Source organism: Cutaneotrichosporon oleaginosum (genome assembly GCF_008065305.1).
Source record: "Cutaneotrichosporon oleaginosum strain ATCC 20508 chromosome Unknown ATCC20508_contig07, whole genome shotgun sequence".
NCBI lineage: Eukaryota > Fungi > Basidiomycota > Tremellomycetes > Trichosporonales > Trichosporonaceae > Cutaneotrichosporon > Cutaneotrichosporon oleaginosum.
The window spans coordinates 60,356-83,969 of NW_027072176.1; the positions used below are offsets into that span (position 1 = coordinate 60,356).

The 23,614-nt window shown below is 59.6% G+C and overlaps 9 protein-coding genes across 9 annotated transcripts; 6 read left to right on the forward strand and 3 right to left on the reverse strand.

Annotated features, from left to right (window-relative positions):
- Window positions 1-692: 692 nt before the first annotated feature.
- On the forward strand, window positions 693-2,708 carry COLE_07240 (uncharacterized protein; the record flags this gene model as incomplete). The annotated part of the gene is made up of 1 exon (XM_018424389.2): window positions 693-2,708. The coding sequence occupies one exon, from the start codon at window positions 693-695 to the stop codon at window positions 2,706-2,708; it is 2,016 nt and encodes a 671-aa protein (XP_018275680.1).
- A 1,334-nt stretch (window positions 2,709-4,042) lies between these two features.
- COLE_07241 (uncharacterized protein) lies at window positions 4,043-4,672 on the reverse strand (the record flags this gene model as incomplete). Its single annotated transcript, XM_018424388.2, has 1 exon — window positions 4,043-4,672. One exon carries the CDS (start codon window positions 4,670-4,672, stop codon window positions 4,043-4,045), a length of 630 nt encoding a protein of 209 aa, XP_018275679.1.
- Window positions 4,673-7,111: 2,439 nt separating this feature from the next.
- Window positions 7,112-10,159, reverse strand: COLE_07242 (uncharacterized protein; the record flags this gene model as incomplete). The annotated part of the gene is made up of 9 exons (XM_018420538.1): window positions 7,112-7,473; window positions 7,509-8,019; window positions 8,054-8,521; window positions 8,556-8,648; window positions 8,688-8,791; window positions 8,829-9,770; window positions 9,806-9,947; window positions 9,984-10,074; window positions 10,110-10,159. 9 exons carry the CDS (start codon window positions 10,157-10,159, stop codon window positions 7,112-7,114), a joined length of 2,763 nt encoding a protein of 920 aa, XP_018275678.1.
- A 700-nt stretch (window positions 10,160-10,859) lies between these two features.
- Window positions 10,860-13,257, forward strand: COLE_07243 (uncharacterized protein; the record flags this gene model as incomplete). The annotated part of the gene is made up of 9 exons (XM_018421004.2): window positions 10,860-10,886; window positions 10,930-10,961; window positions 11,000-11,073; window positions 11,108-11,441; window positions 11,480-11,818; window positions 11,856-12,913; window positions 12,952-13,003; window positions 13,046-13,123; window positions 13,158-13,257. The coding sequence occupies 9 exons, from the start codon at window positions 10,860-10,862 to the stop codon at window positions 13,255-13,257; spliced, it is 2,094 nt and encodes a 697-aa protein (XP_018275677.1).
- Window positions 13,258-13,812: 555 nt separating this feature from the next.
- Window positions 13,813-16,243, forward strand: COLE_07244 (uncharacterized protein; the record flags this gene model as incomplete). Its single annotated transcript, XM_018424387.2, has 4 exons — window positions 13,813-14,166; window positions 14,625-15,032; window positions 15,204-15,922; window positions 15,958-16,243. 4 exons carry the CDS (start codon window positions 13,813-13,815, stop codon window positions 16,241-16,243), a joined length of 1,767 nt encoding a protein of 588 aa, XP_018275676.2.
- A 2,359-nt stretch (window positions 16,244-18,602) lies between these two features.
- On the forward strand, window positions 18,603-20,018 carry COLE_07245 (uncharacterized protein; the record flags this gene model as incomplete). The annotated part of the gene is made up of 4 exons (XM_018421567.2): window positions 18,603-18,626; window positions 18,670-18,754; window positions 18,922-19,113; window positions 19,153-20,018. 4 exons carry the CDS (start codon window positions 18,603-18,605, stop codon window positions 20,016-20,018), a joined length of 1,167 nt encoding a protein of 388 aa, XP_018275674.1.
- A 248-nt stretch (window positions 20,019-20,266) lies between these two features.
- On the reverse strand, window positions 20,267-20,936 carry COLE_07246 (mitochondrial 54S ribosomal protein mL43; the record flags this gene model as incomplete). The annotated part of the gene is made up of 3 exons (XM_018424386.2): window positions 20,267-20,475; window positions 20,590-20,699; window positions 20,794-20,936. 3 exons carry the CDS (start codon window positions 20,934-20,936, stop codon window positions 20,267-20,269), a joined length of 462 nt encoding a protein of 153 aa, XP_018275673.1.
- A 179-nt stretch (window positions 20,937-21,115) lies between these two features.
- Window positions 21,116-21,838, forward strand: COLE_07247 (uncharacterized protein; the record flags this gene model as incomplete). Its single annotated transcript, XM_018420537.1, has 3 exons — window positions 21,116-21,450; window positions 21,496-21,553; window positions 21,602-21,838. The coding sequence occupies 3 exons, from the start codon at window positions 21,116-21,118 to the stop codon at window positions 21,836-21,838; spliced, it is 630 nt and encodes a 209-aa protein (XP_018275672.1).
- An 831-nt stretch (window positions 21,839-22,669) lies between these two features.
- On the forward strand, window positions 22,670-23,516 carry COLE_07248 (uncharacterized protein; the record flags this gene model as incomplete). Its single annotated transcript, XM_018425591.1, has 3 exons — window positions 22,670-23,092; window positions 23,133-23,438; window positions 23,472-23,516. 3 exons carry the CDS (start codon window positions 22,670-22,672, stop codon window positions 23,514-23,516), a joined length of 774 nt encoding a protein of 257 aa, XP_018275671.1.
- Window positions 23,517-23,614: the final 98 nt, after the last annotated feature.

Consider the following 23,614-nt stretch of genomic DNA (forward strand, 5'->3'; position numbering starts at 1 on the left):
CAGCTGTCAGTCGGCCTGTCTGCCTGTCGGCCAGCTGCCTCGGCCTACCCTCGCCCGTGGACAGCTGGGGATCACGCCTAGCTGCCAGGAACCAAGATGGCGGCCAGGAGGAGGAGCAAAGCGGACTTGCCCGGAGCAGCCGCGCCACTGAATTGACAGAGTGGGCTGGTGCAGGGACGGCTGCGCCTGCTGTGCTGCCCTCACTGTTGTTCTGCAACAGTACATGACGCTGACACACTAGCGCCGAGCTTGCTGGCTCGCCAAAGCTTAATGCGACCGGGGTACTCGGCCGGTCGGCGTCCACGACGCCATGCCTGTCCATTGACACAAACACAGGAACTGGGTCGCTGGGCCGTTCTAAAAGCCAACATGGGCTCTGCACTCGACGCGCCTGACTTCTTTCTCACAGAGCAGGGATGGTGTCTCACTGCGGTTTGCTGGCTACAGTGGTGTAGCGCCTCGATCGACTCTCATTGAACCCTACGCATGCCTGCGACATCCCCACTGCCGCGGCAGGGGGCAAACCTACTAAAGACAGCAGAGCACAACACCGCCCGTCTCTTCACCCACTCCCCCTCATCTCCATCCCATACACTACACCCAGGCTCGCGGGCGAGCCATACAGCTGTGCTGTCAGAAGCTGGTCTTCATACCCCCATCCCCTAATCACCCCCCGTCCCATCCCAAACACGATGCTCGCCACCTTCGCCCTCACCACGCTGCTGGCCAGCGTGGGAGTCAGCGCCCAAGGCCAGGGCGGAGACCACTACGTCGCCCACCTCTCCCGCGTCCTCCGCCGCGACGCCCGCTACCCCGTCCTCCCCGACTTTTCCCCCCGCTCCGCTTTCCCCGACCCCGCAGGCATCGGCGGTGCGCACTACGCCCAGTCCCAGAACAAGGTAGCGGGCGGACACGCCTACGTTGTCGGCCGAGACAACTACGAGCGCGATGCCGCCGGTAATGTCATGTACGATGAGCGCGGGCTGCCCATCACCGCGACCACAACCGTAGTCGTGCCCATGACGACTACGACCGTGGTCTGGGTCGACCCAGCTACCCAGACCCCCTCGTCCGCCGTCAGCGAGTCGTCGGCGTCTGCCACGTCTGCTAGCTTCTCCCCCACTTTCGACGCTGGCACCCACATCGTGATTCCCCCCGAGCCATCCCAGTCCGCGTCGGTGTCTGGTACACCTTCGCCTTCTGCCACTGAGTCTCCAACAGGCTCGCCCTCTTCCTCTGCTGTCGTCCCCGGGTCGTCGTCAGCCTCCCCGTCCCTCTCCCCCTCCGCTCCCCCCTCGATTTCGTCCTCCCCCTCGCCATCGCAGGAGTCGTCTTCGGTGACGCCTTCATCGTCGTCGGTGTCGGAGTCGTCGTCGGTGTCGCCTTCGTCCGCCTCATCGATGTCGTCCGCATCGTCATCGACCCTCTCGACCGCATCCCCGTCGTCGTCCCTCTCGACCGTTTCCCCGTCGCCGTCCGAGACTTCCGCCACCCCGACCACTGCTTCGCCCTCCTCCGCCGCCCCCTCGTCAGCTACGCCGTCCCCTTCTACCTCCGCCCCCGCTGGCAACGAGGGACTCAACAGGCGCCTCATGAACGGCTACTGGGCCGATTGGACGGCCAACGTTGTTCCGCCAGAGTCGATCGATTGGAACCGCTTCGACGTCATGAACTTTGCCTTCGCCATCCCTACCTACGACGGCCGTTTGGAGTTCACGCAAGCCAACAGCGCTTCGCTCCTCCGCCGCCTGGTGACATCCGCGCACAGCAAGGGCAAGAAAGTCGTCCTCTCAGTCGGCGGTTGGACGGGCTCGGCGCACTTCAGCAGCATCGTCGCTGCCGACGACCGCTCGCAGGCTCTCATCAACAGCATTGTCGGCGCCATCAACGAGTACCAGCTTGACGGCATCGACCTCGACTGGGAATACCCCGGCGTCGCTGGTGCCCCGGGGAACAGTATCTCGCCCGACGACAGCGACAACTACATCGTATTCCTCCGCAAGCTTCGCCAGGCCGTCCCACAGGGCTCGCTCATCACCGCCGCCACGCAGGTGTGGCCCTTCGCTGGCACTGACGGCCGGCCTATGAGCGACGTTTCCGCGTTCGCTGAGGTCTTTGACTGGATCCTGCTCATGAACTACGACATCTGGGGCTCGTCGAGCTCCCCCGGCCCGAACGCTCCGCTCTCGGACGGCTGCAGGGACTCGAGCCAGCCTACTGCCAACGCATACGCCGCCGTCGCCTCGTGGGTAGCCGCAGGTTTCCCTGCCGACAAGATTACGCTCGGCGTTGCCGCGTACGGCTACGTCCAGCGCTCGGACGCCAACCAGCTCAAGCACCGCCGTTCGTACCCGCCTCCGCTCAAGCGGCAGAGCGTCACTCTCGTCAACGGCGACGGCGGCACCGCGGACGGGCAGGTCACCTTCCGCGGCCTCATTCAGCAGGGTGCTCTCGTCAACAGCGGCGGCAACTATGTCGGTGCCGGCGGCTTTACGCGCAACTGGGACGAGTGCTCGTCAACGCCTTGGCTCAAGTCGTCGAGTGCAGGCCAGATCGTTACGTACGACGACCCCCAGTCGCTCAACATGAAGGGCCAGTTTGCTGCGCAGGCAGGCATCCGTGGCTGCAGCATGTGGTCGGTCGACGGCGACTTCATCGACGGCTCGTGGCCGCTCACCGACGCCGTGCGCTCGGGTATGGGAATCTAAGCGTTGCCGTGAACCAGGCGCCGCTGTGGAAATACCCATACCCCTCTCAACCTCAGCGCGGACCTTGCAGCACCGACGGACACCGAGACATCCATGTAGCACACAAAGTACAGTAAATAGCTAGGGTTAACGATTAATGCGAACAATGCATGGGTGAATGGTGGCGTAGAGTGAGACTGTTGCTGATCATGAGCATGACTGATCTACATGAATCTGCCTCATGTAGGTGATCTAAAAAAGCGCGGATATGGTGATCCCAGCGGAAATCTGGGTACACATGAGCCTGTTCAGTTTGCAGCTATGACTCACCCTATCAGCATCTCGCGCCATCGCCACCTTTCGCACCGCTTCCTGATCACCCACTGTCCGTCTTTGAGGCGCAAAGATCGCCAAGTGTGGCGGCGGCCATGGGCTTATCGCCACCGATATTCCTATCGTGCCGCCTTGACAAACAAGGCGCGTGAAAGATCAGCACCTGAGTGTGCAACACACCGCGCCCTGAACCGACCTTGGCGTGTGACCGTGGCGGGTGGCGCCCAGCCACCATGACTCAGTGCGGGCGTGTGCGTTGCGAGCATTCATTGACTAAAGTTGACCTCCTAAGCCTAACCCGAAACAGCGACGCCCGCAACATTGACAACGCCGGCCGCACTTGAACGCCCGCCGCCTCCGCTTTGCGCGCCGCCGTCCTCCGCTCCTCCGCAATTTTCTGGGCCTCGCCGTCGCTGGACGTCTGCGGCTTGCACGAGCTTGCCATTGTCCTCCGTATGTACGGCTCATTACATGCACCTGAGAGACGGAAGCGAGCAACAGCGAGGCCGCGCGGAGAAGGTGTTACTCAGACGCTGGATCAGTGCGAAACGCCGCGCGCAAGCACACAGCCAGCCAGCCCTACATCCAGGTGCCTTGAGCTTGGCACATGCCTATCGCTGCCCGCATTTGTGGCGTCGCAGAAGCGTGCACGGCTTCTGGATGAGTGCAGATGCGCCCAGTAGTCGTCCGGGCCGAAGTGGAACCGAACGCAGAAGCCTTCTGCATCCATTCTCACGGCCGCGACAGCGGATGAGGCGGGAACCGAAAAGCTGGGCATAGACGTTGCCCGGTGTGTCTCTCGTAGTATACCTTGACGCGCTGCTAGGTGGCTTCTGCATTTCCCGTGCCGCGGTGACGAGAGCTCCGGCGAGAGTGCGCCCCCCGATGCTCCTCGGCCGATACTAAAATCAAAAAGACATGGTCAAGATAATGTAATGCAGAGTCCATGAAATACAACAAAGTACCAAGAGGCCCAGGGGCCGAACCCAACCTAAAGTGAAAGTCTACTATGCAATCGTCCATTAGAGCAGGTCCCACACGTGCAGTTCAAGGGCGGTTCCTCGGTCGCGAGGACTCGCGACGGCGGACGCCTCTCGGGGATGCATGTGGCGCACCCATCCCATCTTGGGCGGTCGGAGGCCGGCGTCGATAGTCGGCTCGTTGAGGAGGAGGGGGTCGACGATCTCAAAGTCTGATTCGGCGTTGTACGCGCATGCATGCAGCGTTGCTGAGACGACGAGTGTTCCGCCAAACAATAGGACCAGGAAAGCGAGCGGGGACTGGCGTCCCCTCCTGCGCTTCATTCGCAGGGAGGGGAGGAGTGGCTCGTCAGCCCGCATAAAGGCGAGCGCTGCGCCGAGCCAGGGGAGGAGGACCGCGACGAGGATCGCACTTGTGCTGGGAGCCGTCTGTTCGGGGATGTACGGCGCGTACGGGTCGCGCTTGGGTGGGAGGAGGGCGGGAGGTGGGCGTGGCGCCCAGGCGACGTGAAGGAAGTTGGGAGACGGTGGTCGGCGCGATGGAAGACGTGTGCCACGACGCGCGCGCTCAAGTAGGTACGTGGGTGGGGAATCATCGTCTGGGGGAGAGACGTAGAGCAGCGGGATGGGATGAGGGAGGAGCTCCGGGCGTGGCCCGCGATGAGGAAACATGGCAACTTCAAAGAGCGTGGTCGTAAACAGAGGTTGCGGTTGGAAGCTATATTATCGGTGGTCGATCAACGGTTGTTGGGCGTGTGCTCTTGCTCGAGAACACGGAGGGGAACCGGGGTATGTGGTGAGACACTGGAATAATACGGGCGATAAGCCGCAAAGAAGACCAAGGAGAGTGCCGAGGAGGGGTTAGATGTCGAGAGAACGGTCGCGCAGAGCGCTTAGATATGTAGATGGAGCGAGGGGGACGAGTCTGATGGCGGCCATATGAAGAGAACCGCAGTCACGATGACATGCTTGTATCTCTCCGGGCTCCTCTCACGCCAGTGCTGCCTACTGTGCGCGACCTATACGCCACACGCCCGTGCTGTCCAAGCTACTTGCACGGAGCGCATGATCTCCGGAGGTGCAACCGAACAGCAGCCCAGGTTACAGGGAGTGAACAATTCTGTGGCGTCGATTGCGCCGAGTGCCTGAGAGCCGGTCGGTATCTTGCCCAAAGCTGCAAACTTTGTCGCGTCCTGAGCTCCATGGATACTATGCCCGGTCGATCCTGACCGCTCAAGGCCTCTGCGCCAGTACGCCCGAGGCAAACGCCGCTCCTGACACTCTACGTCTCGACCGCTGTCTCGCGCGTGTTGCATGTCTTGGATCTGGCAAGCCTGATATCTAAGTCTCGGAGTCCGGCATAGGGCCAAGGCCATCATAGGGCCAGTTCGCGGCGTGGCTTCCGTTGGGCAAGCTAGCAAGCCGGTGCCTCCGAGCTTTCCCCGACCACGGCCTTCTTCTCTTCTTTGAGGAGTAGTGATCCATAAGAGAGGTGGTGATTCATACTAGTTTCTGAACTCGGCGTCGACAGAAGAAGATCTGAAGCTGCGCCGACTCATGGCTGACGGCGCCGAGTTCGTTCAATGTAACAAATGCTGAATGTAAATGAGGTGGCCGAAGTCAGAGCATACCAGTCTGGCTGCTGCACATTGCAACATTGCCACAACCGGTGCCACTTGCTCCAACCACGCGCAGCTCTGCTGATTTCCAGGCTCCACCTGCAGAAGTGCACCGTAGCGCAACAGGTCGCGACGGCTCATTGCACAAGCGCCCTGAGCATGCTGGCAATATAGCGGCCTAGTAGTGGTCGTGTGGAGTCTTGTACACCCAAAAGCAGCCGTTCAATTCACTCCCCAACTGCCGATTCATTCGGCACCATTGAGACTGAATAGTAAGACGCCATCCATAATTCATCAGGGTCATTGTCGTGGCAGAGAGCTTGAGCTTGCAACTGTCCAACGTCATCTGTGCCGCGGCGCGGGCTGTCCAGACGGTGCATGGTGCATGGTGTGCATGGATAGTGTGCGGTGGGAAATGGGTGCATTATTAGGCCAAAATGGCCAGACCAGGACTTTCGGACGTTGGATCCTACTGCGGACTGGTGCTTTGGTCGGCGACATCTCCGAGCGGGCAGTTTACTCCCTGAAGGGATGAGGTCAAGCCCAGAAGCTGGGTGAGACATTGGACGCTTGTCAGCGGTTCCAGCAGCCATAAGCATCTCATGATGCCGTTGTCTATTCACATTCAAAGTCTTGGTTGAAGACGGCCTAGGCTTCTGCCACACATGCATTGAAGCTTGTGCAGATCCCTCGGCTCCCACATCGCGGCCGGCGCCACGGACCAGCTGTTCGCTCGCTCTGCGTGGGCCAGTCATGGCGCCTCCGTTCTTATCCGGTCAGGTAAAGCAGCCCGTAGTAAAGCCACACTCCGTCAGCACACCGATGGCGATTGTCCATCGCGGCTTAATCGGCGATGCTGTGTAGCTGCGGCTTGCGTACTTGGCTACGCAGTGTGCATCACGGCCAACATCTGGACCAGATGGGATGGAGTACATACGGAGGGGAGGCATGCACGATGACGCCCCGACCTTTACAAGATCTGGTTGAGATGACAGGGTGGGGGCGGCGCTATTGAGTGTCTGAGACACATCGGAGTAATGAGTGGGCCACAGTCAGTTGCACACGGTCGCCTTACCGGTATCCCACATCTCAGGTGTCGCTTGCAACTCTTCAGGGCATTTGATCTCGTCAGTATCAGAGGACTGATAGCTGCTATGGTGCAGACAGGTTTGTCCGTTAATCTTGGCGGCCACTTGGCGGCCACTTTGGCTGAGCAATCGCCGCAGGATGTACGGCGCAATATGTATATCATGTCGATCATGATCGCCGATACGATATACGTTGATGCTACATGATTATGTCAGGGCTGCACACATGTACAAACACAGCATTCACTTGAGGCTCTCGCAGCTAGGCTGCTCAGTCCTCAGCCTTCTCGTCAGCGTGCAAGCATAGCAAACCGTGTCCGTTGCCGTGGCATGTGTAGCAATACACCTCCGATTCCCATTTGCGAGGAGGCACGAGGAACACGACAAAAATAGGACTGCGCCGACTACGCAGTGAGAGCAATTGCTGCAAAACGTTCGCGGCCGGCCGCGACAGCCGTGCCATCACCCTTATGCAACTTGCACACAGGACACGAGCCGACCCGCACCCGAACCATTGCAGCGAATGAAAGTTTGGCACCGAGCGCCCGCGAGAGCCCGGCCTTGCTTCCGGCCACGTACTTGTCGGCCATAAGGAGATGGGTGACAGCTGCGTTCTCAGGGCGCTCGGGGAGCTCAATGTCCTCGGCGAGCACGGCGCACGTCGCGTGAACAAAATGGTGGCACAAGTAGAGGAGCACGAAGGGCTGCAGTGCCGAGTCAACATGCGGGAAGAGCAACTTCCCGCACACCAGACAATTCGTGGTCGCTGTTGTCAGCTATCATTCCAGATGTGGAACATACCGCTTGCGTGGGCGCCGCCGGTCTGGGCCGCCTGCAGCTCCAGAGCCAGCGCTGAGCAGTCGCGGTTGAGGATTCTCTGGCAGCCCTTCAGCAGCGAGATCTGCAGGTTAGACGCTTGGAGAACCTTCACAAGGGCCGGCTTGAGGCCTGGAATCTCCAGACCCTCTTGAATGCGCTGAATCAAACGGACGGGCTTGATCTCGCTGCCGCCATGCTCAAGCAGCGCGCGGATGAAATCTGGCCGCGTCTTTGAGTGCGTGATGAGCGCTTCCCACAAGTCATCATCACGCTGCTCCTCAGCAAAGTCGATAGCGAGCTGAACGTCCCCAAGTCGCTCAATGATCAGTTTGAGAGCCTTGAGGTTATCCCCCATTCGGCCAAGGAGGAACACTGTCTCGCGCACGTAATCGTGCTTCTCGGTGATACGGAGAGCTCGCTCAAGGTCGTAAAAGTTGCTTGCACGGAGGAAGGGCATGAGACGGGTGTGGTCATATGTGGCGTAAAGCTCAACCTGCCGTGAGTTCACTCCTTGTTCCTTAACTCACCATGCGGTCCGCGTATTGCTGACAAGACTGTGGGTCTTTGTCGAAAAGCGCGTCCAGATACATGTAGAGATACTGTGGCTTGGCATCAAGTTGCTGCACTACACGCTCAACTGGGATCGCAAGCGTGTGGTCCACGAGCAGCTGGATGGCAGCGCCGTGCTTGCCCTCCTTGTCCACATCTCCCTCCCTGAGACGCTCATGATCGAACTCCACAAGAAGCAAGGCTTGTTCCTGCACTGCGTCGAACAAATTGTGTTCACGGATAAGATCGAACACGCCTGGCTTGCGCAGGCGCAGAAAGTAAGGAAGCGCGCGCGCCGGCTGTCCTCGTCGAAGATGTAGCTCGGCCAACACTTCGAGCAGGATGGGATCATCCTTCGACGCATTGAGCTCGCTCTGAACGGCCGAGATGACGTTCGCACTATCGAAAACGTCAACGTGCCACGTCTTAACCATCTCCAACAGAGTCTGGTGTCAGAATGAACGGTAGTAGTGCACGCACAGGCTTGTCCTCTACGAGCAGGTGGCCAAGGACCATCTCGTACACCCCGCTTCGCAGCTGAGGATCCTTGGTCGGGATGTAGGGAATGATGGCCTTAAAGTCAGCTGTTGTTGATAATCCGGTTCTGCTCACCGGTAGCTTCTGCTTCTGAACGAAGGAGTAGATCCACCGCTCCCACAGTGCTCCGTCCGTCTCTAGCACTTTAGGGGCGAGGTGCGCAGCCCGTTCGAAGTCGCCTGATACATCAGCACCCAAATAGACAAACCAAGTCACCTTGTTTAACAAGGTGTTGCATGTACTTGAGGCCGATGGCTTGTACGTCGAGCGCACCTCCGTGCTTCGCCGCCAGTGCTTCCGCAGCGGCGAGGGCCTCTTCGTAACGTTCACGCTCAACAAGCCAGTCAATGTGGTCCGCCTCGTCCCGCTGTCTGACTACGACAAGATCCGACGGAGTAAGTACCAAGAAGACGTCCGCGTCGTCAGGCCGCTTCGATCTCACGATCTTGTAGTCACTGCAGCTATAACGCTCGAAGTTTGCAACAACAAGTTCGTCCGCTGCGATCTCGTCACCGCGGTCGATGATGCGTAGTTCCGGAGGGTTGGCGGCCTTGCGTCGTTGCTGGGCGCGATCCTCGGTCGCCTCGTTCGAATAAGTATCTGGTGGGATATAGGCGAGAACCACATAGCCCGAATCCTGATACTGCTCGATGCCTGCGACCATGCAGTCCATCTCCCACACGGCCGATACCTCAATGCTAAGTGTTGGAAGACCAGATTGGCCCCCTCGGGCCCGCGTGCGTACGCGAACGACCTTGACATAGTTGGCCCAGCCGATGATTAGTGTTCGGTCATCCTTCCACAGGAGGCGGCATTTGAACAGCTCTGGTCGCGGCGCGTTGGCACCGCGGTCAACAAAGCCGATACGTTGGCCCGATGCGCGATCATAGATCTTAACGCCGAGGTCGTTCGCCCATGCAATGAGGTCGCCACGCCATGCGATCGCCCAGATCGGCCCCTCGCCCGAGTGCAAAACTTGCTCGCGATACCCCAGCCAGCCCTTCTCCTGCCAGATGAGGTTCCCCAACATGCCCCCACAGACAAACGCGCGCCCGCTCTTCTTAGCGAAGTTGGGCTCAAGCGCAATGGCGTTCATGGGGCGCTTGTAATCGAATGCGTACGACTCGGTGCTTGTTAGCGAGTGAATGACGACACGCCCTGGTAAGTCAGCTTGGACCAGTAAATCGATCAACCTTCCATGCTCGCTGTGGCCACGAAGTCGTTCTCTTCGTCAAGGCAAATGGACGTCACGTTGGCGGCGTGAGGACGAAACGAGTTGATCTTGGCGCCCTCATAGCTGAGAACATGCACCATGCCCATCATGGTGCCGATCGCCTGGGATGAGCATCATGCTGCGTCTTCCATGCTCACCACAACACGAGGAGAGACGTCAATAGTCGTTGCGCTATCCTTGCCCAAGATCTCGGGTATTCGGTTCTTGACGCGCGTGTACTTGAGCACTCTGCAAGTTAGTGCTGTCGTCCACACTCAACATACGGTTCCTCTTCCTCTTCATCATCGCCTTCCTCCGAGTCCTCCTCCTCCATTGATTCTCCGTCGCGGCCCTCGTCCTCGCCATCGGAGGCAATCGAGGAGCCCTGCGGTTCCTCTATATCTCCCACGTCACTGATACCGGCCAAAGCTACGTCTCCGTTCTCAGCAGGGTGCGAATCTGGCTCCCCAGCTTCGCTTCCGCCATCGTCAAGACCGTTCGAACTCGTTAGGTCCTGATCCGAATTCCCGCTGGAGTCTTCTGCAATGTGGTCGCCCTCCTCGTCGGCGCGAGCTTCTGCTCGATTTACCCCAGTACTGGAGGTGGCACCCGGAGATTCGCTACGGGGAAGTTCAGGGCGGAAGGTGTCGCCGTCCACCTCAGACTCTGTTTCCCCCTCAGAGGTTTGGGAAGTGCGAGAGGGATCGTGTGCAGGAGAGGGCGAACGTGAGGACTCCGCATCTAGGGACTGTGGCGGCTCCGCAGCACCGCCAAACCTTCGAGGCGGCATGGGTGGGGACGGAGTGGTGATGTTGTTGATGTGTCGCGGAGGAGATGATGGTGGGTGTTGATGAAGTCGCCGATGACGATCCGAGCGTTACCGCCGTCATACTGCCACCGTGGGAGAGTTGACGTGTGGAGGTGAGTGGGGCGTCGCACCCGATTTGTTTTGATTTCGAGACTTCCCTCGTTGTCTTCCTCTCATTGACCTCGATCAACCTCCTGCTCAGCATCTCCAGCAAGGGGCACCGTTCATGATGAGGATTTTGACGTGGAACGTCGTGGGTTCTCCTCTCGGCGACTAGCGGAAACACTGACAAGTAGAACGTCCTCCGGACGGTGCTCGATTATCATCCGTTCGTTGAGCTCCCCTCACGACGCCCATTAACGATAGGTTCTCGAGTCTGCCTAATAAGAACGTCGAAGGACTACTTGAAGAGCTCAAGGCTGACATTATCTGCTTCCAAGGTATCATGCTGCCTACCTCTTACGCTAACATAAGAGCACAAGACTCGCCGCCAGCAACTCGACCGAAGCATGGCGTGTCCCGGTCCGTTTGACGCGTTCTGGACTTTTCCTCGAAGCAAACTGGGATACTCTGGCGTGTGTACATACGTCGACTCACGCGTGTGCGTCCCATTACGCGCTGAGGAGGGCATCACCGGGCTTCTTCTCTCCGAGCCCGGCGGCACCATGAAGCCCCCATGGACAGCGGAGGAGAAGATCGGCTGCTATCCCGACATGGATGACGTGCAACTTGACGACGAATTTGACGGCACACCATTCGACCCCCGCTCGCTGGACGTTGAGGGGCGTGCCGTCGTGCTAGATTTCGGGTGAGCGGCGATTACCTACGTACGCTGACCCTCCGCAGACTGTTTGTGCTGTTCAACCTCTATTGTCCCAACGAGACCAACGAACAGCGGCGACCATACAAGATGAACTTCCTTCGCACATTACAAGCGCGTGTGGATGCGCTTGTAGCTGCTGGGCGCGAAGTTATCATCGCGGGTGACATCAATGTCATGCGCGCTCCGCTGGATTCCGGGGAAGGTGGGGTGAAGACAACGGCGGAGCAACACTACGAGCACCCTGCGCGAGTTTGGCTCGACAGCTGGTGTGCGCCAAAGGGCCCAATGGTGGATGTTGTTCGCGAGTCGTGGCCCAACCGCGAGGGCATGTTCACCTGTTGGAACCAAAAGATTGACGCAAGGTGACTTACGCTGCTTAGATGTGGCAGCTGACAGCAGGCCAGCTAATTATGGCTCTCGCATTGACCTCATTCTCTGCACCCCGGGCCTGCGCCCTTGGATCAATGGTGGCGACATTCAGAATAAGGTGTACGGATCGGACCACTGTCCGGTGTACATCGATCTGCATGATTCTATCGATCGCGACGGCCAGACGATATTCATCCGTGATTTGTTGAACCCGGTCAACAGACCACCAAGTACCGGCACGGTCTTTCCATGGGACGAGCCAAGGAGTGCCCCGCAACCTCCGCGTTTTGCTACTAAGTTTATGGAGGAGTTCAGCGCGAAACAACGTACTCTGAAAAGCCTGTGGGCAAATACCAAACCGAAAGTGAAGCCAGTGCAGACGAAGACACAGGAGACGAAGGCGGAGTCGGACCCAGACAGAGAGGAAATACCCCTGGAGCCATCCACTACTATGGGAATCGCTCGCGCCGCATTTGTTGCGCTCGATGCGTCCCCGAGCGTTGCACGGCCAGCATTCATTGATGAGTCTCCTTCAGCGCAAGCGTCAACATCCGCCACGGCGACGCAGACTACGCAGGCTACGCAAGAGGCAGCTTCAGGCACTAGCTCTGCACGGCCTACTCCGGTCAAGCGCACTGAGCCCTCCACAGTTGACCTTACTCAGGACTCACCGCCTGCCAAGAAGATGTCCTTGGGACGGACGAGAAGCACACCGGTTCCGAAAGGCAAACAGAAGAAGGCCTCAACCAACGGACAAGCAAAGTTGGCTGCATTTTGGTCGGTTCCCAAGGCTAAGCCAAAAGCGAAAGAGCCCAGCCCGCCTCGCTTTCCGCAGACCTCCCTCCCCAGCACCCCAAAGCAGGCTTCACAGGTCGGCTCGCTTCTCGGTGAGATGGACGAACCTCCAGATACAGTCCAAGACGAGCTGTTTGCTCAGGCATTGGCGGAGGAAGATGCAGAAGTGGAGGCTGAGCGAGCACGAGAACGGGAGGCGCGCAATCAAGCAGCAGGGTCCCAGTGGGCGAGCATGTTCGCCCCGAAGAAGGCTCCATTGTGCACTGTTCATCAACATCCTTGCAAGGACTTCAGTGAGGGGTGACGGGAGACCACGCATTGCTGACAGCAGTTGTAAAGGTTCAGGGCCCCAATAAGGGGAAGCGTTTCTGGCTGTGTTCGAAGTGAGCCCAGAACGTTAACCGCCCTCTTCTTGCTGACCTTAGACCGGTGGGCCCGGGATACGACATGGGCCGGTCGAAACGGCCACGTGAGGACGTGGATCCCCGGTATCGGTGCAACTTGTAAGCCAGCAGTTTGTTCGACTGCTTACCCCAGCTTCCTATGGGACTCTGCGAATTCGCAGCGGGAAGTGCCCCGGCGACTGGGAGGGGGTAGCAGCATCAGCGCAGGTGGCACGAACGATCCAGGCGTATGAGTTGCAAGACGTCTACCTGCATTTGTACAAGTATCTCGTTGTCACTTCACACGTACATCAAGCATGAGAGTACGGACCTCTATCCATCTCAAGTCAGCGGAAATGAAAGGGGGCCTGAGGTCCACGCGTAGATGAGGCTTCGAATGCATGGACGGGCTTCTCCATCGATCGGTTTGCCGCCCGCCCTCGCTTGTTGCTATTGGAGGTTCGTTAAGGACTGTGCCAAGCATTCATGGCCACGCCCGAGTAGTGCAAGGCTGCAGAAAGCGCCGCAACAACGAAAGGCCTCGAGTGTATTTTGTGAGTAGCAAAGCATGAGTCGTGGCTGCCCATATGCCCATGCCTCCGAACGCCGAAGAATGGAAGAATGGAGGATCGGAGGAGCACATGTCGGCTTAAGAATGACGTAGGCCGAGGCACGCCCGCACGTTCCACCGTAGTTTGACCCCGCGCCACCCTCATCGTCCATCTTCCCCTCCTCATCCGTCCGCCTCGACTCTCCTCGATCTCCTCACCTCTCTCACCTCCCTCACCTCCCTCCTGTCTTCTTGAGTCATGTCCAAGTATGGAGGCTACATGCGCACAGCGCAAGGCCTCATGAGTGCCTTATCTGGCGAGAAGCCTCACTCGTCCATCACCGACTGGATCGAGGTCCTCTCCTCTGACCGGTATGACGAGGGCTCCCTCGACGGCATTCCCGAGCTTGTCGACAGCGTCAACCTCCAAGGGCCTCAAGGAACGACCGAGGCGGCCCGCGCCATCCGCAAGAAGCTCAAGTACGGCAACACGCACCGACAGGTCCGCGCACTCGTCATCCTGCGCGCCCTCACCGAGAACGCGGGGCCAGGCTTCAAACTCAACTGGGCCAACCAGCAGATCATGGAGCGACTTCGCGACATGGCCACTGACGTGAGTCTAGCAGCTATGAGCCTACAGACCGAGACGAGGGACTTGAGGGGGGGATGCAACAGCCATCCGATGCGTGCGCCCTGTGCGCAGGCCAGCTGCCTGCACACATCGCATTCCGCAGCTGGTGCCTCTGACGCCACATGCTTGAGCATGTTGACCGTGGCTATCTATCAACACAGAGAAGACGCTCGTCGCTTCGGGATAGAGAGAGGCTATGCGAACAGGCGGAAGTACTGCTCCAGGCGGGGCGGCTGGGAGGCCTCGGGCCTGCCCTCTGAGCGCGCAGGCATCTTTCCGGGTCGGGGGTCGTCTTCGGCAGGCTCGAGGAAGACGTACCAAAGGAGAGCGTCACAAACTGCAGTACTGTGCAGGCGTGCAAAGGGCGCATTAGCCACAACAAGTTTACGAACCTTCTGCTCTGCGACCTCTTCAGCCAGTGAAACAATCGCTAACGCCAGAGCCTCCTCGACCCAAAAGTCAAGAAGAGACTCATCCTCGTCTTCCACGCCTGGTCGATCCAGTACGCCGATGAGCCGCGAATGTCAGCTGTAGCCGGCCTTTGGAAGCAGTACGCAGGCGTTGCAGCTGGGGCTCGCCGAGCACCGCCCGCACGCCCAACAGGTGGAGGCGTGTCGTCGAGCCCACCCCAGGCAAACGCTGGCAAAGGATTCTCGTCGTCTGATCCGTTCTACGATCACTCGTGGGAGCCAGCGGCAGGTCAGCGTGGCAAGGACACATATGCGGACTTGGACAGCGCGCGGGCCGACGCCGAAGAGCGCAAGCGCGAGCGCGAGCAGCGCATGGCGCTGGAGCGCCGCGAGGCGGAGATCGAGCGCCGCGAGCGCGAAGTGAAACGCAAGCAGGAGGTGAGTACTGACTGGCGTGCAAGTCCTCCTCCACTTCCGACCCCACGTTCCAAGTATCAACATGAGTCAAGCTCCTCCGTTGTTTCCCTTCTCTACATCCTCAATCATCCATATCCGAACCCGGTGGGGGGCTGGTGGGCGGTGGCGGGCATCGAGCTCGGCTAATGGCAGATGGCGCAGGTTGAGGCCCGTCGTCGGGCTGAGGCAGAGCAAGAAGCCGAGCGGCGGCGCAAGGCCAAGGAAGAGCGCAAGTCCGCCAAGCACGCGCCCAAGAGACCCAAGTTCAACTTTGAGAAGGAGAAGCCTCAGGTGCTGTCGTCGGTCGCCAACGCCAACCTCGCGGCGTCCAATCTTGTCAACTCGATCCGCCTACTCAATCGTGAGGTTGAGAACGTGACCGAGAGCCCACGCGTCCAGGACTGCCTCGACAAGGCCAAGGCCGCGCGCCGCGCCGTGGTCAAGTACATCCAAGTTGTGACGGATGAAGAGTTCCTCGGCACGTTGCTTGAAGCAAACGAGAGAATTGTCACGGCCATCCAGCTCTACGACAAGATGAGCAAACCCGCGGCGCTCGACTCGGACTCGGACGACGAGGAGTCAAAGCGGTATGGCGACGAGTCGGCGCAAGTCGAGCGCATCCGGCAGCGCCTCCAGGCTCAGAAACTCGAGAGCCAGCGTACCGGCGAGATCGAGAGCATGCAGGAAGCGCAGAAGGCCGAGAGCCAGCGGCGCCAGGCCCGCGCCGCTCGCCGCGGCAACTCTGGCACGGAGGCGGACCGGTCTGGACGCAGCGCCATTGACGACCTCGCCGGCCTGGATCTTAGCGCGCGGAATCCCAACCTTCCGCGTCCGATCCAGCCCGACCCGGAGCGCTCGAGCATGGGGCGGGGGTGAGTTTTACGTGCACTTCTCAGCTGACAGCAAGTTCGCTTTCTGACTTCTCGGACTACGATTCCAGTGACGAGGACTGGCGCGCAAGTCACTCGCGCCAGAGTAGCCGCCAGGAGGCTGGACCCAGCCGTGGCAATCGCGGCCAGATCTACCGCGGCGACAGCTTCGACCCATACGCGCCGTCTGACGACGGTGGCTACGCGGCGCTGGAGGATGAGGGAGGCAAGGACCGCCTGCTTGAAGACCCATTCGGGGACCCGTTCGGTGACGACCAGGCTACGACGCCGAGGAATGAGAAGCAGCGCATGGAGTGTGAGTAGCAGGGAGCAACAGCTCGGTTTCTGGCGGCAGCCGCTGATGACAGGGACCGCGATCTAAACACTAGTCCCGTGCTACGACGTTCACGCCCTATACCCACTGGTTGCAGTCATTAATTTTCTAGGTATCGTGCGGTTGCAGAGAGCAGTACAGAATACAGATGCAGTGATGATCTCGCCACGTGTAAGTGGCCGAGCTATGGAGCTTCTAATGCTTGGGTGGTGATTGCCGGCTCTCGAGCGCATCGGCCCCACGGCGGAGGGCAACTTTCACGCCCTCTGCAACGGCATCACCCGCCGCCCGGCCAATGCTCCGCACTATGCCGAGCGCGTCCGTCGCATCGGCAAGGAAACCTGGAAGACCACCGGCGCCACCAGTGAGACGGTCAGAAGCATGCGACCGCCCAAACACGCGGTCTTTCTCAGTGCGCGCGCGGCTGTTTCCGCTGCCTGCGTTGGCCATGAAGAAATCCTTGATAGGTCCCAGCTCGTTGAAGACCTCAAGGCCGGTCCCGCGCGCCCAGTTGATGAGGGGCGAGCGACTGCCGAAGATCCAGTTGAGCTTGTCGACCGCGGCGAGCATCACGTGGTTTGGGAGGTACCGGCCGCGGGGGTATGGCGCGAGTGCGGTGATGGATCCGAGGTCGGCACCGACGCGGCGGGCGTCGGCCAGCGTCGACGCCAGGACTCGGGCGTCGGCCAAGCCGGCATTCAAGCCCTGGCCTGCGAGTGGGTGGGTGGTGTGCGCGGCGTCGCCGACGAGCGCGAGGCGGTGGGCCGTGTACGCGTCGGCATGAGCCAGGCGGAGAGGGAAGGAGGCGACTGATTTGGGGTCCACGGACGTGATGGTAGGCGGCAGCGGTGCTTCGCTCGGCATGGCGCCCTCACACGCGCCCAGGAGCCCCGCGATCGCGTCGCGCGTGAGCGGGGTACCTGCGCCGTCGGCGGCCAGCAGTGCCTCGTTGACGACCGCAAGATCCGCCTCGGGGAGGTTCCACCCTGCGTTGATCATGAGCGTTAGGGCGTCCGGCGCAAGACGCTTCAATGCTGCGGCGAGCTCTGGAGTCGTGCTCCACACCATGGTACTCGCGTCGTCGGCGAGCGGGAGGAAAGCGAGCGGTCCAGTCGGGAGGAAACGCTGGAATGCCGTGTGGTTCGGCCACACCGCTGGGGGAAGGTGCGACATCGTTGCAACCACACCATGGGCATTGTACGCATGCCCAAACGTGTCGATCTCGGCAAACTGGCGAACGGGCGAGTTGGGCCCGTCGGCACCGACCTGCTGTTAGCTCTGCGATCAAGAAGAGCTTCGTTGACCTCTGAACAGTAGAGGTTTAATGCTACTCACCACCAGACTTCCCCGCACCCACTCGTCACCCATCCGCAGCCCGACCCATCCCCTTCCCTCGCCATAGCGCATCTCGCCGACGCGCGCGCCCTCCCGCACCGTTACGTTGGCGCCGACCTCTTCGAGGCGGCGAAGGAGTGCGCGCTGCGTGTTGACGTTCTCGGTCATCCGGGCAAGCGGGGCATCCTGTGGTGGGAAGTGGAGCATGGGGTGTGAGTCGGGGTCGGGGTTGGCGAAGACGATGATGTCGTCAACAGCCCGCGAGCGCGGAAGTGCGATGTGCTTCCAAGCCCCGATCTCCTGCAGCCACTCGATGTTTTCGGCAGTGAGGGAGGACACGCGGTTCGACCACGGCCCACCGTCGTCCCAGTTGCGTACCGGTGCAAGGCTGCCTCCCTCCAGCAGGAGGATGCGAGCGTCTTGCAGTGCGCCGTGCGACACTGTTGTCAGTTCTATCGCATAATCATGCCTCACCCATCGCAGTCGCTAGCGCGAGACCCGCCGGACCACCACCAATGATCACAATATCGTACGTGTTGTCTGGCGAGATCTCCGGGATAGGCGCTGGCGGGGGAACAGGCTGCGTCGAGTGAGAGCGCGTGGGAGAGGAGAATGGTGCGGAAGAAGGAGCCACAGCCACACGCTTGGCCAAGCGCCCCATCACAACGGCCGGGCGAAAGGCTGCAACGAACCGCGCGGACCTGGCTGCATGCCTCAAGGAAATTGCTGAGCGCATGATGCAAGTGAGGTAGAGGTGGTCGAGTTGAGATGTGTTCGAGAATTATGGGAGAAGTCGGACTCCACCGTATGAAACAACCTCCACATGTGTCACGTGAGTACGACCACGTGTCCATAAGACAGGCGCGTGTCAGGTTGAATAGGCGCCCCAAACCCTCATTCCGATGAGGATACCCCCACCTACACTTGGACTTCGCCTGGGTTTGTTGACAATACTCTCCAACTCCTCCATCGTCTCCAGCTCGACGTTTCTCCACGTCCCTCATTTCTCCCAACATGTCGGGAAACGAGCGTGTACGAGTGAGATACATCACAAGCTTTAGTCCCACCTCTCTAATCGCAGGGTATCCAGGTGCACCGGCCGATCATTTATGGGTCGCAGGCGAGGCTGTTGACCGACGAGGAGCGCGCGTTGGCACCCCCTGGACGTGAGTAGCCAGATGTTAGGGCCAGGCGCTGGCACTTGTCGCTTTGAAGGAGATATATGGCGCTGGATGTCTAACACTGCCGCCTGCTCTGCGAGCTCCGCGAGGACTGCCATTACCGCTGCAGCAGAGCCATCGGACTACCTACAGTGATTTGGCGCTTACCACAGACACACATCGCTGGACCGTCTTCCTTACTTCCGCGGCGACCCCTGTTCCGACCAAGACGGGCCAGTCGTCCACCGATGTCGCGCCAGTGGAGATGGACAAGGACTACCTTCCGGGCGGCGCAGACGACATGACGTATATGATCAAGCGTGTCGTTTTTCGCCTTCATGAAACATATCCAAATCCCAATAGGAGTGAGTAACCGCGTCGGATCTACGCGCTGACGTCCACAGTGTGCGAGAAGCCGCCGTACAAGGTTACTGAGACTGGGTGGGGCGAGTTCACCGTCAACATCAAGGTGACATTCGTGCCAGAGGCGTCGGAGAAGGCGCTCTCACTGCAACACCCGATCAAATTGCATCACTGGGGAGAGCCCATCGAGCCGCAAGCGCCACAAGCCGAGGCGACGTCCTTGCAGACGCCGAAAGAAGGTGCCAGCACAAAGGCTGAGGTCCAGTCGCCCAAGCCTGAAGCCGAGGCAGACGACTCTCTCGCCCCGACTGAGGCATCAGTGACTGAAGATGCCACCCCAGCTGAGGCAACAACCGGCGTTGCGACCCCCGCCGAGCCAGTTATCATCAACCCATACGCTACGTCTGTGGGCAACTACCCTGTCCACGCTTGGCAGTACGATGAGATTGTCTTCTCGGATCCGCCGGCCAACTTCCTCGCACTGTTGGAGCAGCACACGCCAACACCGCTACCATCCCGACCCCGTCGCCCGCGCGATCAGCGTGAGGAGCATGAGCTCAAAACCGGCAAGAAGCGTGTCAAGCCCTCTGCAGCGCGGACGGGAAACACGTCGCGCGCAGGAACTGAAGCCCCCGACGGCGTGACAACTCGCGCGGGAACGCCGGCGTCTGTCGCTACTCCCACTCCAGGACAGCCGCCGGTCATAGGCGTGGCGGGAGAGCTGGGCAGTGCAGATGTGCCCCTTGAGTTCTCGACTGACATGGAGAAGGCGGAGCTCAACCGTCTCACCGAGACGCGTGTGAAGATCGTGCGCGAGATGGACAGATGGCGAGAAAAGTTGATCGCCCAAGAGAAGGAGCTCGCCAAACTCAAAGAGGAGTTGAAGAGCTCCAGAGGGATACTATAGGCGCACAAAGATGTGAGGAGGCAGATCGCTGTTGTACCAATGCATAGAGTAGAAGTAAGCTGCAGTACGACCATTCACAGAGCAAAGCAGCCTACAGTGCTTGACAGTCGAAACCCCACCCTCCTTCCGCCATCTTGCTTTGCAACATTTGAATCAGGGAGTCACAGCGCTCCAGCGCCCTCCTCACACCTGCAGTATCAAGTGGTGCATGCAATGTCTCCTCTACGCGCCCGAATGCGCTCGGCCGCTTATATCCTGTACCCGCCGGCGGGCTTGGCCGCGTCGTGCAGTGCGCTCCAGATGCCACGCGCTGCTTCGTTGCCGGGGCCTGCCTCCAGCGTCGCGTTCTTCAGTGGCTTGAGCTTGGCGCCCGATGCGTTGAGCAGCAGCTCCACCTTCTTGGCCACCTGGTTCGCCTCGAGCTTGTTGACGCAAATGACCTTGTCACGACCGTTGACTAGAGTCAGCGAACCACCACATAGACGACGGCCCCGCGAGGGACATGGCGTGCGGCAGAAGAGAAGGCGACAGCAGCTGCCCGTGTTTCCTTCCTCCATGCATGCGCACTTACCATAGTGTCCGCGGATGACGGCGGCCGTCCCGCGCTTCTGCTTGCGCACAACGACCTCGACATCGGGGTTCTCGCGCGCCAGCTCAACTAGCGGCTTCTGGAGATATGTCCTGGGCGTTAGCTACGTCCAAGACGCATGTAAAACGCCGAGCATCTCCCGCTGGGCAGGCTCGCTGCCCATCGTGATCTGCGCGTAACACCTACCTCATGCCGGCCTGTGCGGGAGACTCCGCATCGTAGTCGAAGATGAGCTTGCGGAGGGGCGTAAGGAAGTGCTGGTAGCCGGTGACGGGGAGGGAGCGGGGAAAGCCCTTGCGGAGGGGCTCAAGAGCGGCCTTGTGGACCATGGTGTTCGGCGATGGGAATGAGAGAGAGGTCGTCGTTGCTATCAAAGTGATCGTCGCCGGGGGAAAAGTCGCGCGCCGAGATTTCGAAATTGCTTCCGCTCCTCCACTCCTCTGGAGCTGGAGTCTCCATCGTCTGTTGTTGCTCATGATCTCTCTCCTCCACACTTCATCCACTCACAATGCCTCTTCCAAAGACGATTGCCGAACCGTACGAGCATGACGCCCTCGTGCTCCTTCCTGTTTCGGATCCGCTTCCTGCATCCCCTGCCGCGCAGGTGAGCGCCCTCGCAAGTGCACTGGAAGAACACCTTTCTGGTAACGACGCCCCTCCACTTGTCCCAATTACGGGGAGTATGCGCACGGCGCAGCGCAACGCACAGTCTATGCAGAACGCGTCACGACTCGGTGCTGCACAGGCGCGCGTGCAGCTCAACGAGGCGGATGTGGGCCTCCAGACTGCCGAGTATGAACTTGCCCGCGTGCGGGAGGAGATGGCAGTGTGTCGCGCCTACGAGTGAGTCTACAAGCAAGCGCCGTGGACACGTAGAGCTAACAGCAGGCCGATGTACGAGACGATTCCGATGCAGTCCGAGACCGATTTCATCGCGTCGGCCAGTGTCGATTCTCTCGCCAATCTTCGTACGAGCGGGTGACCCAGAGTGTAGCTGACCACAGCCTCTGATGACGACCCCATGGCGCGCAAGTACGGTATTCTGCTCGCGCGCCTTGAGGCTGAGCTCGGATTTGTTCAGGCACAGGAGAAGAGGATCGCCGAGCTCACGGCGCAGCGCGACGAGCTCGTCCGCTCGCGCCGCGAGATTGCGAAGAAGGCGGACGCAGTGGATGTATTGCTTGCGGATTACAGCAAGGTGAGTCACACGATGCTGAAGCGGCGTAGCTGACAGCAGACGAGTGCTGCTATGGCATCTAAGATCCGGGAAGTTGTACGTGCGGCGGAGAAGAACTAGGAGAGAGGAGAAGAGAGGACGCAGCAATACATACCGCCACTCGAGGGGCAAACGGGAGCAGAGTAACTGTCATTCACACCTCGCAATCGAGCGATACCCAGCATGCACAATATTCCCACAGGTAACTCATTGATCCGCACCGCACGCGTCACTTCCGAATTGGGGCCGTGCGACGTGCGAGCCGCAGTCGAGTGCGCCTACACGGGCACCCACACGCGTCGCGCCCCTCTCCTATCTCCTATAAATTACTCCACCTCATCGTACTATCCTGCTTCTGATCTTCACTTTCTACATCAACTCTCAACGCCTGGATCATGTACAACGATACCCCTGGTGCTTATTGGAAAATCGATGTAAGCGTCGCAACAGGCTACCGTCGGGGAGTAAGTTCGGATTACCATTACCGCTGTTGCCAAGGAGGCCTCCGCTAATGTAGTAGAGCCGCATGTGGGCCGAAATTTGTGTGAAGCACCCCAGTCTGTACAGCAAGGTACACAAGCAGATCGAAAACAAGACTTTGCTTATCGGTGAAACGAACGCTTCCAGTAAGAACCATTGTCTGTAGGGCTCATGGCAGAACGCTTGGCCACTCGTCAAAGCTGTTTCCTTGGGAAGTGTGAGGGCGTAGGCTGTTGGGTCCTTTTCAGTCCCAGCGCTGCGACGCCGCACAGTGAGAGAAGTTATCGGGGTGGCATCGTCTCAGAGTGAGGGCGGGAACAAGCATGCTGCAAGGCGGACGACTGACATCACAGCTGCTTTCGTTGTATGACCAACGGTAACCGCTGTCCTCTGCGGCTTCTTGACCCGGTTCTAGCCAAACGCAAACGCGAGATCAAGGAGGACGAAGAGACAGAGAAAAGCGAGACAGACATGGAGTACGACCGGCACAATGAGAGGACGGATGGCACCGTGACAGTGTCCAATACTACAGCGCAGAGCAACTATGGCGAGGAGAACGACTGTGACGAGAAGTGCGACTGTGACGAGGAGGATGACACTAGTGATGAGGAGTATGACAGTGATGAGGAGAATGGCAGTGACGCAGCGATTGACGCGAGCAAGACCGACGACTCCCGCAAGGGGGCCGACTCGCACACACGGGATGTCTCTAAGAGGGGGGGCTGCGAAAAGGACGACAGTCCCGTTCAGAGAAACTCGCTCGAGGCTACTGGCGCCGTCCCAAGGATAGTGAGTCTTATCACTTTGTCACTAGCGTCTCTAACCATAGGACCCTGCCGACGCAAACAACCGGCAGGCTAGCGCCCGCGGCGTTTCGCGCAAGACTATCCTGACCCTCCACGACCGACTGCTAGCGGATGCGCGTCGCATGCTGGATCAGCCTGACCATCGCCTGTGGGAGGCTAGTGAGGTGGTGTACACGGCCGCTGAAGCCCTCCGGGGCCTCCAAGCTCACGTCAATCTCGAGGACAGCCTCACCGTGTACGATAGTCTGCTTACGCGCGCGCGCAACATGATCGAGCTTCACCCCTACGCCAGCAATGCTCTCTATACCGCGGGAAAGGGTGTCCGTGATGTACGTCGGTGCGAAAGATGTGACTGACGGAAGGTACTCAGTGCAAGCCCCGAATTCCAATGCCCGCGAGACACTTAGAACGTGGACCGGTCGTAGAGCCAGCTGCCAACGTCCTGCCCACGGTCACCTACCTCGCTTCATAAGGTCACTAAAACATGTGTACTGCAAAACTCCTA